At 52.6% G+C, this 15,265-nt stretch overlaps 5 protein-coding genes across 5 annotated transcripts; 3 read left to right on the top strand and 2 right to left on the bottom strand.

Annotated features, from left to right (window-relative positions):
- Positions 1-426: 426 nt before the first annotated feature.
- Z517_00208 (uncharacterized protein) lies at positions 427-2,592 on the top strand (the record flags this gene model as incomplete). Its single annotated transcript, XM_013433174.1, has 3 exons — positions 427-963; positions 1,031-2,353; positions 2,458-2,592. The coding sequence occupies 3 exons, from the start codon at positions 427-429 to the stop codon at positions 2,590-2,592; spliced, it is 1,995 nt and encodes a 664-aa protein (XP_013288628.1).
- Positions 2,593-5,108: 2,516 nt separating this feature from the next.
- On the bottom strand, positions 5,109-6,671 carry Z517_00207 (uncharacterized protein; the record flags this gene model as incomplete). The annotated part of the gene is made up of 1 exon (XM_013433173.1): positions 5,109-6,671. The coding sequence occupies one exon, from the start codon at positions 6,669-6,671 to the stop codon at positions 5,109-5,111; it is 1,563 nt and encodes a 520-aa protein (XP_013288627.1).
- An 819-nt stretch (positions 6,672-7,490) lies between these two features.
- Positions 7,491-9,320, top strand: Z517_00206 (uncharacterized protein; the record flags this gene model as incomplete). Its single annotated transcript, XM_013433172.1, has 2 exons — positions 7,491-7,827; positions 7,930-9,320. 2 exons carry the CDS (start codon positions 7,491-7,493, stop codon positions 9,318-9,320), a joined length of 1,728 nt encoding a protein of 575 aa, XP_013288626.1.
- Positions 9,321-10,132: 812 nt separating this feature from the next.
- On the bottom strand, positions 10,133-12,802 carry Z517_00205 (uncharacterized protein; the record flags this gene model as incomplete). Its single annotated transcript, XM_013433171.1, has 1 exon — positions 10,133-12,802. The coding sequence occupies one exon, from the start codon at positions 12,800-12,802 to the stop codon at positions 10,133-10,135; it is 2,670 nt and encodes an 889-aa protein (XP_013288625.1).
- Positions 12,803-13,819: 1,017 nt separating this feature from the next.
- Positions 13,820-15,190, top strand: Z517_00204 (uncharacterized protein; the record flags this gene model as incomplete). The annotated part of the gene is made up of 1 exon (XM_013433170.1): positions 13,820-15,190. One exon carries the CDS (start codon positions 13,820-13,822, stop codon positions 15,188-15,190), a length of 1,371 nt encoding a protein of 456 aa, XP_013288624.1.
- Between the last annotated feature and the right edge of the window lie 75 nt (positions 15,191-15,265).

The following is a 15,265-nucleotide window of genomic DNA, read 5'->3' as shown; positions in this document are numbered from 1 at the left end:
TTGAGCGGATCCCCCAGGAAAGGAAGTAACGACACGAGGCGCCAAGGGTCCTCCAGCAGGAAGGAAGCCCTGAGGCAACTCGCGCCTGACTAGAATAGGATAGGCGTGCCTCGTGACCACCAGCTCAGATGCTCGATATGAACGTGGACATCCCGTCTGGCGTTGCATTACCAACCTCATCCCAAGGGAGCCGATTTCTTGGTCCATTTCATACACCATTTGCTTCTGCGGCACACCCTAATCTCGAGCATCATATATCTCGGACTCCGAATACCATTCTTTGGTTGCCCAAATCAATACCTTTGCCTCATGAGGTTGAACATCCGCGCGACCGTGCAACGACCTCTCGCGACTCTAGACCATGATAGTCCACATATCCAGAGGAATTGTATCTTCTGACCAGACCTGTCGACCGACTGTCAATCCATGCAACGGTTGTGGGCTCCAGATCCATCAGGGACCATCAATCCAGCGAAACTTACACAGCGCGCTGTGGGAGTCACTCCGCTTATCCATGAGGATGTCGATGTCTTGTGTAACCCACCTCCAATTGACGCGCAAGAAACGACAAATGCTACAGGCCAAGATGATCTTACAACCTCATCTACATTGCCTGCACCGTCAATACCTCGCCCGTCCATTCCCCTTCCTCGAATCTGCTCTGACTGGGAAGGCTATGACACTTTCCTGAGCGAAAGTGAAAGATACCAGGAGTACAGGCTAAGGTTTGAGGCCCTTTATATCCCCAAGAAACGCCCTTCTACTGCGAGGTCGAGATGCATCTCCCATCATGGCTATTTCCGCAGTCAGACGTGGCGTGGGAAAAGGTTACATATACCCCGGGATCCCAAGGCAGGCTTCGACGCGACGGTCGTGATAGATCGGGGTAGAATGTCGATTTATGACGTTTACCTTCTGCGAGTCGACATCATGAAGAACATCAACTCCTTCCGAAGACACCAGGTATGTCAAGGCGCAAAGGCATTGTCTTGATGGAGGCAGGCTGGCTTATGAATGTGTCACTGGACAGGTTGTATACTACCCGGAAACTGAAACATACGCCTTCTACACTCGTGAAGGTCGCGTTGGACTCGAAGGGCGCGGAAGAGTCGAAATTGAATCTAACTGCTTCACCACTGTCGCTGACAGGTTTCGCAAGTCTTTTCATGACGAGACATACTCGAATTGGACCAGAAGGTACGAAGCTCTGTTGAGGTGCTACCGGAAATATGCTTTCGTTGAGCTCGATTACCACAAGACCACGGCCTCTCTTTTAGAGCTCCCCACGTACACGACGATCAATGCGAAGGTCAATGAGGAGGTCAAGGATTTGATGGAGTACATACTCTTTGGAGGCCCAGCGAGCAGTCGACCCACCAGCAGCGAGAACCCAAGCGCGTCCCGATCATGGCTAGCATTTACGGCTCCGTACGAGCAGCTCAGTTCGTGGGCAGTCTTCTCAGCATTCAAGACTTTAGAGTATATCCGTAAGCACATCGAGTCCGGCAATGCCATCAACTGGATGACCATACTCAGGCTCTCGTCGCTGTACCGCAGCCAGATTCCGTTCTGCTGCGCTGAGGACCGCCCCCCAGTGATCTCAAGCTACCACGCGCTCTTCCTCGAGGCGAAATTTCTGTACTGCCTTTGGCCGCAACAGGAGATCGCTGCCATGGCGAAGGCAATGCACTGCCGGGGATCCCTGCAATTGGATACGCATAAGACTCTTGCCCAGCCTCTGTACCAGGCTTATAGCTCTCTGCGGCACGGGTTCCGCCGCCTGACGGACTCGTCAACCACGGAGTTCCGTCAGCTAAGAAACTATCTGGAGAGATCGTGCCACCACATTCACTGCTTGAACGTGGAGCTAGAGGACATATACAGGCTGTTCGTGAAAGCCCAGCTGCCGAACCCGTACCGCGACTGGATCGAGAGCAAGCAGACGGTCTCTGACCCATCCGGTTCTGAATTGCGGGTGCTACTGTGGCACGGGACGGCGCTGGACTCGCTGCTCGGTATCCTGGAGCTAGGCCTGCAAGTCCGCCGCCCGGGAGCTACATGGACGGGCACCATGTTTGGCAATGCTATCTACCTGGCCGACGCGTCGAGCAAGTCTGCTGGCTTCTGCAAGTCCGACGCCTGGGGTGGCCAGGGCATCCTACTCCTTTGCGAGGCTGACATCGGTGGGGGGCTCATCCGCTCGACGACCAGCATCTACAACGGCCACGAGATCATCAATCAATCCGGTGGTCGATACCGCTGCATCCAGGGGCTCGGCCGCACAGGTCCATCCAGATGGAGAGAGGTTGATTGGGAGTTGGACCCGCCCTTGAGTGGCCGCGTGCCCTTGATTGTACGTGGCTCCTCTGTTTCGTAATAATAGTGCATCCTCCCAGGTCTAGAGACTACTGAAAGACGCGATGGGGTAACTGACTTTGTCCACTAACACCTCTGTAGCCCGAAACGAGAATTCCTTATGGTCACACCCACTCTCGAGGCATCTTGGGATTCAACGAGTATGCTCTTTACGATCCGTCGCACGTGCTGTTGCGGTACCTGTTCCGAGTCAAGATTAAGCGACGATTTCACTAGCAGCCCCTTCTCCGGGGAAGGCCTGGACGATTATTGTTTATTGTTGACAATTTGAACGAGTGGCATTAGACGTCTTATGGAGGCCTCGTAATGTTCAGTAGGCGAGTTTCAGGTCTTGTCCGAGTGTGATGAACTCTTTTGGGGTGGTGATCGAGAAGGTGACTGGTTTCATCTTACTGGAGTCCTCAAAACGTGTGGGATCGTTCTGGATGGAATAGGGCTTTACAGTACCTTAGTGCTTTGACGGAGGTGTACGGGATTGGTTCAACGGTTCATGGGGTCATCACTGGCAGGCGGTAGGCTATTTTTCAATTGATGTTGTTCCTTGAAAAAGGGGTTACAATATAATACATTGAACACACATAAACGATCGAGGCTATGCCGTGAGTTATATATCTAGGCTGTCTCGTAGAAGAGGCTAGAGCGATCGCCTCACTCATTCCACCGGTTGACCATGTTATATGTCTACAACATGGCCGGGTCAGCAAGTCAGCGAGTTCGTAACTCGGTGATACGATGATGAGATGATATCCATACCCCAGTCTCCTCTGCCGACTTCTTGTATTTGAGTCATATGACCATACCAGCCATACGAGCCATATAAGCCTTTTGCGCCATATATCCAAGTCGAGAGCGACACCTCTTCTTTTTACCTTGTCCCCCTGTATGGGCCGTTTGCTCCGGGGCCCTGGGCCCTGGGCGATCATTGCCTTTTGTCTTTGTCGTTCCCATAATCCGCTGCAGTTGCTGGGGCTGTTGCCGTGTTTACCATATGCTTCTGGTGCTGGTTCATATCTGCCTCTGCCACTGCCTCTGATCCAACCTCTGCCTTTATCTCTGTCTCTTCCTCCGATCTCGGGTTTCGGGTTTCTGTTCTATCGTCTATAATCAACCAAGGTCAGGTTGATTTAGGGCCAAGTTTTGATTCAGCACTGGAATTGGACTTGTGGTTCGATTCGACTCGGTTGGGTTTAACTCGGTTTGTGCTGGGTGGCTGGTTCGTGGTGGTTCGTGATGGCTGTATGGCGTTGGGATGACCGTCGGAGTGCGTGTGAGTAGGCTCCGAGCGCGGTGGATTCGCCGGAAGAATAAGTCATGTCATGTCTTGGTATGTCATGCCATATCACGTCGTATCGTTCCAGGTCATTTCATATCATGTTAAGCTGAGGCGGGATGAGATGTGACGGGACGAGACTGATCAACCACACACACTCTCTCTCGACTCGATCCGCCACGAATCAACTCGAATGAACTCGCTCTTACGACTTGGTTGACACCGTCCCACCCCACACGTCTCCCCCAGACGCTACCCCCGCGGCGCCTGCCTCAGTCGCTGATCGCCCAGCGCCTCGACGATATTCCTCTCGCGCACCTCGCGCATATAGCGCCTTTGGTCGTCGGACGGAGTGAATGGATCGGCGACGTCTGGTCGCTTGATCAGAAGGCGGTGAACCACGAAGCCCATGGTGACGAGGGCAGCGGCGCTGGCGATGCAGATGGCGACAATGCCTTGGTAGGAGATCATCCTGTTCTCTCTCCGCTATGGATCTGGATCGAGGGAGAGGAGATGGTTGAGGAGGAGGAGGGGAATGGAGAGGGATCGGTCGATTGGTCGATTGATCGATTGATAAAGATTTTGGAAGATCGTAAAGACAGAGATAGAGGGCGATGTGCTTGTAAGTAAGTGGACAAGTATAAGTAGGAACGGCGAGGGATAGAGCAGTGAGAAAGATGCTGTATGATTGTTGTCTCTCGGCCCCCTTCACTCACTCACTCGACGGTTCGAATTCAACGCGTAATCCTCCGGTACGTGATTTTCTCTTCTTACTGTTATATACTTTTCCAAGTAGAGTTCCTTTATATTGCGCACGCTGGGAGAATGCTCTCGTGCCCCAAGTCATGGATGGGTCTGGTTGTGTGCTGTGACTGGTCAGCTCGGGTTGTGGAGACAGTTGAGGAGCCTCTCAGTGGGTCCGCGGTTCCAGACAGAGAGAAAGGAGGGACGCGCCATTGGATCCCTTCGAGACATTCAATCTTCTTCGTCTGAGGAAAGGCTTGTTCCCACGAGTCAGGTTGGGGCCAGGCCTCCATCGCGCAATGATTGGTGTGCTCGGGTTGTGGAGAGCGTGACAAGGCCAGAGAATCTTTGTCTCGTTACTTGATATTTGGCCCATGCGTCGTCACCGACTGCTTTGGTCCGGCCGAAGTTGCAGTCGAGTTGCTTGCGCGAGTTTCCAGAAAGGGACGTTTCGGCGCCTCTTTATGGCAACATCCCCTGCTGGTTGGCATAGTATAGGTTTCACTTCGGCTCCTACAGCGGAGAATTTGCTGACAAACTCTCGTTCTCAACCTGGCGAACTCCAGCTCCAGTGCACATTTTCCTCTCCAGAACAACGCCCTTCATATTTCAGTCGAGGCGGTGTCTCCGCCGGGTGGCGTTGCCCTGTCTCACCAGCAAATGCGCCGTGTGGAGGATTGCAACAGGTACACGAGAACGAACGAACGGACAGTTCCCTTCACACCCTCACCAAGTGGTCGACCAACGACCAGACATGGTGCTCGTCTTGCTCCCATTTTTGGACCTGGTGGAACTTTGACGCCCGTCCGTCAGAGTCTGGAAGCTCAATGACCTGACTCCAATGCACTCGATGATTCTCGGGCGGGAGCTCGATATCCGGAGGTTCTGGACAGAAGACCCCGTGAATACTGCCTGATTCCTCGATCCCGACCGACCATTCGGCAATGTCGGCCATTGCGTCGGCTCTCCAAGTATTTTCCACACGAGTCCCATTTCGAAGCAACGCGATTGCCTGTCGCCGAATGACCGGGTGTCGACACTTGACTCCGACTGCAAACAGCGAAGGGATGACTCGAGTCTCAAACATGAAAACGGGCCGCAGCTCGTCGACCCGGGGAGTGACGATGCGACTGGCGTGGTCGACCATGGTCTGGAAGATGGGGAAAAATTTGTCAAAATCCGTTTCATACATGCTCAACCCCGTGCACACCAAGATGAAATAATAGCCGTACACCACGTGGAGCAGCGAATAAGGCTCTACTTCGTGTTGGAGAGGTGGTCTGCTGGGACACCGGATTCTCTCTTCAAAAGCCGTGTGCCACTTGAGAAAGTCCGTTCGAAGTCGTTCCTGTCGGGTAACCAGATCCGAGGAGGGCGTCCAGTCTTTTGGTTTGTTGATTCTGATTTCCCTCGTGTCGACAATAAAATCGTGGGCGGCAAAGAGTAAGACGTAAAGTCCGTCTCGAGCATCCGCCAACGTCTCAAACACCATACGACCAAAAGCCCTTTGCCGGTCCAATGGTAGTCTTTGCGATGCAGACATATTTTGTAACAGGTCACGGACTGTACTATGGATTGAGCTCTCTGACTGTGTTGGCGCACAACTCGAATGGTTGGGTTCTGCTGCCGTTTCCAACATGGCGACTGCTCGTTGATAGAGTGCTATTGCCCCGGAAGAGTTGTTTTGCAGGCACTCTATACAAATGTAGAGGATACACGATATGATAGCGGTTGTTGATTGATGCGTGGCTCCTTTCAGTAGTGACCGTAGACGAGCAATTGACTTGCCGTACCACGTCAAAGCCCTTTGATGTTCTGCATTTGCGACGTTGCTTGCCACTGTACATGTGTTGGATGACTGAAAGTGCTGGATCAGAGACGATAGAGAAATGACGGCGTCCCAGATTACCGGGTCTGAGTGACTGAGCTGAGGAAGAAGCTGGCTCCAGAAGTGTTCGTCCACAGTCCGGGAACAATCAGGCACGACTCGCCGCACGAAGAATTCGAAAGATTGAACCTCGATTCTCTCAGACCCTACATACATTTGGGGTCTTTTAACTTGCACCACTGCACGATTTGCGCCTGGTGACCAGGTCTCCCAGGTCAACTTCGTGCCAGAGTGAAGATAGCCATCGCATTTTCTCCCGGTAGTCAAGCATCTCTTGCAGGCGGGCCGCTCCTGGCCGCACTTTATTTTTCTGATTTTGCAGGTGATACATCCATCATGAGATTTCCTGCTCCCGAGCTGGCCTTGTCTTAGTCGTGATGTAGGCGGCGTCATGTTGAGAAGTTGGTCTCGTTTTGATAGACGGAGTATCGGCAATCAGGGAGAAAAGGTGGTCCATGAGGATGGCAATACACCGTACTGTGGGTCAAAAACCCCCCAAGCTAAGGAGGGTTTGCACCGCAAGCGCTTCATACATGGCAGTGCATGGTAAGTCTCATTGATGAGAAAAATGGAAGTCGGATTTGACGTGATGGGGCCAGGAACCTCCCGCCGCTTTTGGAAGATTCTCAACTGGAGCCAAGACCCGGATGGTGGTGGACATTTAAAGACCAAACAGCCCATATCGACTAAATTGCCATCGTAATGCAGGAACTTCTCCGTCAAGTTCTTCTAGATCTTCGGACAAGGCTTGACTGTCGAGATAGGTCGTTGACCGCACCAGATGGGGGCTTTCACCGACACGAGGCTGCCGAACGACGAGGCTGAGCTGTTTCTCGTTCAGCCTTGCGATGGCCCAGCCTTGCGCCGAGGATTACAACGGTCATAGGTCAACCTCTATGTTGGGATTGTCTTACTATATCAGTCCCACAGGGCCTCGTTCTGGCTACACCTCTGACCGTGGTTAATCCCTCACGCCTCCAACTCAAGCAAGTGCCGTCACTATTTAACCGAATGCCGGCGTTGCCGTATGGGGGAATCGGCGAAACTCCGCCCACATGAAATCGCCGTGGCCTCCAATATTCGGCTGGATATAAAAGGGATCGTGAGCCTCTCGAAGCAAGCAGAGTCATTCACCTATGTGGACCAAAAGGACTGGAATGAAACAAGTCAGCACTGGTCAGCAAATATCAACCTCTGTAGTCGATTCGAGCAATGGAGGACAATCTAGATCGCACGTTACTCCTTCCACCGCACACCGGCTCCAATGTCTTTCCCAATAGCCCTTTCTTCAGCAAGCTCCTGCGCCATGCACGACGCGATCGTCTTGCCCTTCGAGATGTCGATCTGCGACTCGAGAAGACCTATACTGAAATCTTATCCGATGTGCTGTCCTTCAGGTCTGTGGTCGAGCGGTCGCTGAGTGAGAAGACCATCAGCGCTCTCGAAAGGGGTGACGAGGTCTACATTGGAGTGATGGCTGCCGGCGGTTATGAATTTACCGTTGCTGTGCTGACGGTCCTCGCCCTTGGAGCCGCTGTGGTTCCTATAGGTAAGTCCGTGCGAATAAAATGCTGTTCTTTGCCTCTCTTGTCATGTGCTATGCTACCATGTATCCGTAAAGAAACTCCGACTGACTCGACACTATTGTAAGCTACCTCTGCACCCGTGGCTGAAGTCGCTTATTTCGTCACAAAATCACGACAAGCACTGCTTCTCGTGAGCGAAGAAGTCCTCCAGCATGGTCGAGACGTTCAGAATTATATCCATTCCGACACAGGTGTCGATATCTCTATGCTCCCCATTCTTTCCAACATTCCACAGTCTTCTGCGCTCTCTGCCTTTGACATGGTACTCTCTTCAACTCGGCGCTTGGACGACTACGCCCCTGGAGTGGTCATCTTCACCTCAGGCACGACTGGCCGGCCCAAAGGCGCTGTAATGCGCCGCCTATACACGCACGAGAGCGCTCTAGCGATCGGAGAAGGCTACGACGTGTCGCACACGGACGTGCTCCTGCATGTCTTGCCAGTCCACCACACGACCGGCCTGCAGACCTCGTTCTTCGTCTTCCTCGTCGCGGGCGCTTGCATCGAGTTCAAGCGCGGCTCGTTCGACCCGGACTGGGTGTGGAAACGGATGTTGCGGGGAGGACTGACCGTCTTGTCTGCGGTGCCGACCATCCTTTTGCGGCTGAAATGGCACTACGAAAAGCATATCGCCCCGCTGCCTCCGACAGAACGACAACAGTACGACGATGCAGCAAACAACTTCCGCGAGGTCATGTGCGGCTCCAGCGCGCTCCAGGACCCTGTACAAGAGTTCTGGACCACATTGCGCCGAGGCCGACCCATCCTGACACGCTATGGGGCCACCGAGTTCCCCGGGTGCCTGAAAGTGCCGTCTAACGCAGGCGATCTCCCTCCCGGGTGCGTGGGCCTGCCCGTGCCGGGGGTGGAATTAAAACTGTCCGAAGGCGACGAGGGCGAACTCCTCGTGCGTTCGCCGTACATGTTCTCCAAGTACCTGTTCGATACGGAGGCGACGCGCCAGGCGCACGACGCCGACGGCTTCTTCAAGACGGGCGACATCCTCCGCCGCGAGGGGCAGTATTACTTCGTCGTGGGCCGCGCCTCAGTCGACATCATCAAGTCCGGCGGCTACAAGATCTCGGCCATCGACGTTGAGAGGGCGTGCTTCAAGCTGCCCTACATCAGCGAGGTGGCCGTGCTGGGCGTCGATGACGACGAGTTTGGCCAGCGCGTCGCCGCTGTCGTCGCCCTCAAGACGCCGCCTTCGAACACGGGCGCTGGAATCCCTCCTCCGAGATTAACCATCGAGCGCCTCCGAGCAGACCTTCGCGGCGAATTGACCCCGTACAAGCTCCCCACCCTCCTACGAGTCGTGCAGGGCGAGATCCCCAAGGGCGGCACGGGCAAAGTACAGAAGAAAATCCTGGGGCCGCAGATGTTTCCGTCGGACTGGCGGACGCATGCGGACGTGCAGGTCTATGAACCCAAGCGAGGCAGGGTGGCGAAGCTATGAACTGTCAACTGTGAGCAGTCAACTGCGACTAGATTTACCGGTGTTGTCTGGAGTTCGTCTGCCTTGCAAGTGTAGAGCGGAGTATAATAGCAGAGCGAGTTACAGCGCGGGCTCATAGAAGGACATAAAGAGCGTTTTGAAAGATATATGGGAAAGTCTATCCTAACCAGATACATTTCTCTTTTTCTCTCTGAGATCCACGATTGAGAATTTCTGCAACCTTGTCTTCTTGCTCATGTCGTACCTACCACGCCGCCTCCTCGACCGCTCTACCGTCCGCGTCAGCGGCCAAAAAACCAAAAAAAAAAAAACCAAAAAAAAAAAAGAAAAAAGAAAAAAGAAAAAAGAAAAAAGAAAAAAGAAAAAAGAAAAAAGAAAAAAGAAAAAAGAAAAACTTGTTTTGGTGGTGGCAATTTAAAAAAACACCGTCGTCGCACGATTCGAGTCAATCAAGTTGTAGTTGGCACGGAATACTCACGAGATACTTGATAATATCGGAGCAATAACTCGGCATTAGGTTTGTGATTGACCAGATCGTCCATCACAGATAGGTAGGTACCTCATGATGACTTTCATGATGGACCGTCCTCCGTCGTATTAAGCATTACGTGCGCCGTGCGGGAAGTACAAAACTTGACTCCAGGAAGCAATACACCAAAAAGCTGCTGGCCAGCTCAAAACCCCTTGCTGGCTTCAGCTGATGTCGAGGCTTGTCGTAACCAATGCGGCCTTTCATACACTCCAAAACGATTTGTGCGGTTCATAATACCCAAGCCCGCGCCATGCAAAATGGGAGATTATCGTAATACATTTCACTTCTTGCCCTTCTTCCCCTTTCCTTTTGTGGGTTCGTCTGTAGTGCCCAAAATCGCGTCAAAGGTGATGTTCGGATTCAGCGTTGAGGGGGGTCGAGAGCTATTGCGGTACGAGGGTGGCGCATCCATGGCTTCCAGGCCCAAATTAACCGAACTTCGATCTCGACTGATGCTGCGGAAATCGCCAGAGCCAGTAGGAGATGCCGGGCGCAGTAGCGGTGAGTGTAGGGGGCTGACATAAGGAGATTGGGCGGGACTCGCATACGGTGAATATGCGCTGGCTGGCCGCAGCTGCAGCTGGTGCCCACTGCCATCCACGCGCTGGGATGTTTCTGTGGTTGCTTCTGGAGTCGATTCTTCAAGCCACTTTGTAGCGGCTGTCCAGCAGTGGCTCCGTCTGTAAATCCCTTCAACACTGTGATCGATCAGGTCTGCCGGAAGACTCACGTAGCCACCGCCACTGGCTACGTTATACCATGCTCGAGACGTAGACTGATCCTCCTTCATCCACGGTCGCCCGCCTCTGGGTGCGACGCACAGGAAATATTCCACACCTTCGGTATGCTTCAGGTCCCTCGCGTCGACCACGGTCATGGGCAGAGCCTGAAGGACGGCGTACATGAACAGCCATTGCCCACACCGCGCGTCTACGACCTGATCAAGGGTCTTTCCTCGACCAAGTTGACGTTCGTAACTGAAGAAATCCTGGATGAAGGTGCTGGCGACGATCGACTCGCGGTTGTAGGACCCCAACAGGACCTCGTTGATTTCGTTCTCCTTCAGCTTTTTGCTTTGAGCGGCTGATTTGTCAGAAATCACCACATGGCGACGATTAAAACTGTTGGAGAACTGTGGAATCAACGGTGTATCGAACGGGATAGGGGGAATAACTGGTGGTGTGGCTCGATCATATTCACTCTCGACCCTTCGGAGCGCATGTTGTATTGTTTCATTCTGGTCGTCAGTTTCGGCATCATCGGCCATTGGCGCCATGTCGACAGTCCTTGTCGTGATAGCTGAACGGTCCACAAAGATGTCGTACAAGTCTGTAAAGTCTTTGTACAGCTCCTGTAACAATATCCGATTAAGGCCGCTTTCCTCAAAGTTGTTCTTCTTCGAGGACGCTTTGGGAGGCCAAGCACCGTAACGTCGGCGTAGATAGGCCATAGTGAATCGTCTAAAGTCTAGAAAAGCGGTTTTCCATTCCTTGAACCGAATCAGTTTAGCTTCAGTCGAAGTCTGTGAGTTGGCGATCCCAGCAAACATGGAAGGGAAGTCGAAGTCTTCGAGTTTGCCCTTGACCGTTAACAGCCTTTGCTCCATGTCGATCTGGGCTCGCTCCAACCGGTTTATCGTGATCGGTGACATTTTCTCGTACTTTGGACTTTTGATTGACTTGATGTCTGCGAGGCGACCGACGGCGTGGCAGAATCCTTCATTGTACAACGGCCATGATTTGAGGTGCTCCCCGAGCACTATGGCCTCGATGGTCTTTTCACGACTGGACCTCACATCAGCCAGTCGGAGCTCGTCACAATATCGCGAAAAGCTGTTGTAGGGCACATCCCCCCATGTAGAGCCATCCGCATTCGAAAAAGAAAACCTCTTGAGGATACTGCTGATTCCCATGAATATGGAAAACAGAGTCACTTGTCGAGGCGTCGCGACCAAGGCGCCACCAGCGAGAAAGGCAAAGAAATTGCGATAAAGGACTACAAGTTCGAAATCATCCCCGTGCAGCTCTGTCCCTGGTTGCGATATGTCTACTTCAAACCCAAGGGGCAGATAGACATGCTTTTCTTGATTGATTGAAGTGACGATATTGGGGACAGAGAAATTTGTGGGACGGTAAATTGAGCTCCCTTGTGACGATGGACGTGGATGCATTGGGCTCATTGACATTTCTGAGAACGCTGTCTGCATCTGAGGAATGTCGCTGTTCCTCTCCACTGGTGACGTTGGAGAATTCATCCGCAGATTGACGAGCGACCTTGAGTCGGCGAGAAGAGTAGAGTCGATACGGAAACAAGGCCCTTTTCCCGAGGACGGGGGATAGAGGTATACGACTGTATCGCCATAATCACTCCAGACTTCCGTAACTCTGTCACCCTTCAACAGCGGCGTGAGGTCGTATGCAACATGCTCCCGTAAGCCGGCGATCCACGCCTTGGAAGACCATTCGCCGTCGCCAAATTTGTGTTTATCTGCTTTTCCATGGAGCCAACTCTTCTTCTTTGCAATCTTTGCGGAGGGAGGAGTCGCAGGATGACACGGGGAGCCAGCCGTACCGGGTGGTATCAACAGGTTGGGTGTCTGAGGTCGACTTCTGCTAGCATCCCTGCTCCGCACCAGACTATGGGGACTGCTATTCCGACTTCCAGGAACACTATCGGCTGCGCTATGATGGCTGCTCGGAGGACGCACTGCGCCAGAGTCGGAGAGAAGAGGAGGAGGCGCAAGTGGGGGCAAGTCAGCGTTGAGATCGACCTCGGATGAAGAGGTAATGCGGTGCTTGTGCAGTTTGTGTGATATAGCGTGGCTAGCAGACTGAGGTGCAATATGAGGAGAAACAGTAGTCGCAGTGGGCATCGTTGGAGGTGAATCGGGATTGATCTTGTCGGCGGAATCGCGCGATAGAGAAAATAAGGATGACAACCGCTTCGCCATGTTGCTGGTATGCCGCCTCTAAACACACGGACACATTCCCCAAGGAGATCTGATATATTCCTTCTTGTTTCCCGCTCAGGCCAATTAACGAATGTGATGCTATTCAGCTCTTCGACCAGTGAATGTCATGGCGGCAGGTCACTTGTGCCCGTGATGAATGGCGCAGCTTTTCCAGGTTGCTAAATACAGCTCAATGTGTTGTCGTGTCACCATATTCAAGGAGAGGTGACTACCGGGAAGGAAACTCGAGGATCTAAGAGGGTCAGAGAATGAAAAGGGTAAATCAGATAGGTCATGCATGTCCTAACACCCCGGAAAAGCGTTTGCAAGGGGGATGACAGGTGAGCCGCATGTGTGCGTATGGTGAGTGGCTGTGAATAGGTGAGGCAAATAATCCTGCCATGTAACGAGGTGGGCGGTGATGCTAGTCGTAGTGAGAATGATGAGCAGGTGAATGGAGACTTGGGCATCCGGAAGGACAAGGATGAGGTCCGCGATCCTCTCTTGGAGATGCCTAGACGTCGCATGTTGTGCCCCCATGAATTGTTGGAATTCGACCGCTTCTGCCATCCTTTTGGATCTGTTGGTCAGAAGAGACAATGTGCCTGCGTCACCCACGCTCGCTTTTCAACCTCTACCGTTGACGTTGACGTCGACATCTCCAGTTTTCAGTGGCAACCTTTGCCTTTTGTCGCCTAGATCAAGGGACCATCCACTGCAGGCAATGCTTGAGCTACCACTAACGTTCAACCTTAGCGAGACACCAATGGGGACGCCAAATGGGGACAGGGTCGCCTTTGATGGGATCAGTGGCTTTAAGCAGCAAAGGAAAATTCTGACCTCGACTTGCTGACCATGTGTAGAGGGATTACACACCGCGTGCACCTATCTCGGTGTGTTTAAATGCGGACATAATCTTCTTGGGCTCAGAAACGCATGTGGAGATATTATTGTCAACAGCTGGCGAAACCACTGAACCTGCATCTCCGGGCACATCCCGTTTCGATAACGCCCAATATGACATTGAGGGCCGGTCTCCGCGCGCATCCTCCCAAGGTACCCAAAACCAGGCATATTGATTTCCTCAAGGGCTGGCCAAACACGAGCCTCCTACCGCTCCATCAGCTGGAGCAGGCTTCCAAACGTATATTATCCGATCCCGCCAACTCGGATGTATTGTTTTATGGTCCAGACGAAGGCTACCAGCCGCTCAGGGTGGAAATTGCCAAATGGCTCAATAATTTCTACAGACCGAAGGATATAATCTCAAGCGAGAGAATATGCATTAGTGGCGGTGCCAGCCAGAATCTAGCCTGCGTTTTGCAGACTTTCACTGACCCAGTCTATACTCGCAATGTCTGGATGGTAGCACCGACTTATTATTTGGCTTGCAGGATCTTTAACGACTCTGGTTTTGACAACAGGTTAAAGGCTGTACCCGAGGATGCCGAAGGTATCGACATCGAGTACCTCCAGCGAGCCATTCACGAGAGCGAGGCGCGCGCGATGGCTGAAGACAATTCATCGCCCCGATTCAAGTCGCCTAAGCCGTGGAGAAAGATATATAAGCACGTCATCTACGCAGTACCAACATTCTCTAATCCTTCAGGTCGAATAATGAGTCTTGAGCGTCGCCGAGCCCTTGTTCGTCTGGCTCGGCATTACGACGCTCTCATTGTCACTGACGACGTCTACGACATGCTTCAGTGGCCCTCTGACCCCAAGGCGGGCTCACATAGAATGGATACAGCCGTCCTGCCACGGATAGTTGATGTTGACCGAGAATTGGATGGCGGAGGAGTCGACGAATATGGGCATGCGGTGAGTAATGGGAGCTTTAGCAAAATTATTGGGCCTGGTTGTCGAACAGGGTGGGCTGAAGGGACTCCCGCGTTCGTCTATGGGTTGTCACAAACAGGTTCAACTCGCTCGGGAGGTGCACCTTCTCATCTGGCTGCTTCCTTCATTTCCCAGATGATGTCCACTGGAGTTTTGCAAAACCACATCCTACAGGAATTGCAGCCAGCATATGCGCAACGATACCATTTGATGATGCGAGCAGTCGAGCAACACCTATTACCATTGGGCGTGACTGTGCCTCAGGCGGATAAGGATGTTGCTGGAGGCTACTTCATCTGGTTGACCCTGCCTGCCTATTTGGATTCGACGCTCATCTACAAACGAGCGTTGGAAGAAGCGAACTTGACTGTAATTGCGGGACCTATGTTCAAGGTGGACGGAGATGGGAAAATCAAGGAAGCGCGGTTTGAACAGAATCTCCGTTTGTGCTATGCCTGGGAAGACTTGGATGTAATCGAGGAGGGTATCGTTCGATTGGCCGGGGTGATTGAAACCGAGTTAGAAGCAATGAGGTCTGGTAGAGGATGAACTGTGGCGACAATGGGCGTGAATTCTGATGAGGAATATGAGAATATGACTTGTCAGTGCTCGGGGTAGCCAACC

This window comes from Fonsecaea pedrosoi (genome assembly GCF_000835455.1).
Source record: "Fonsecaea pedrosoi CBS 271.37 unplaced genomic scaffold supercont1.1, whole genome shotgun sequence".
Classification (NCBI taxonomy): Eukaryota; Fungi; Ascomycota; class Eurotiomycetes; order Chaetothyriales; family Herpotrichiellaceae; genus Fonsecaea; species Fonsecaea pedrosoi.
This window is presented reverse-complemented; position numbering and strand designations above follow the sequence as displayed.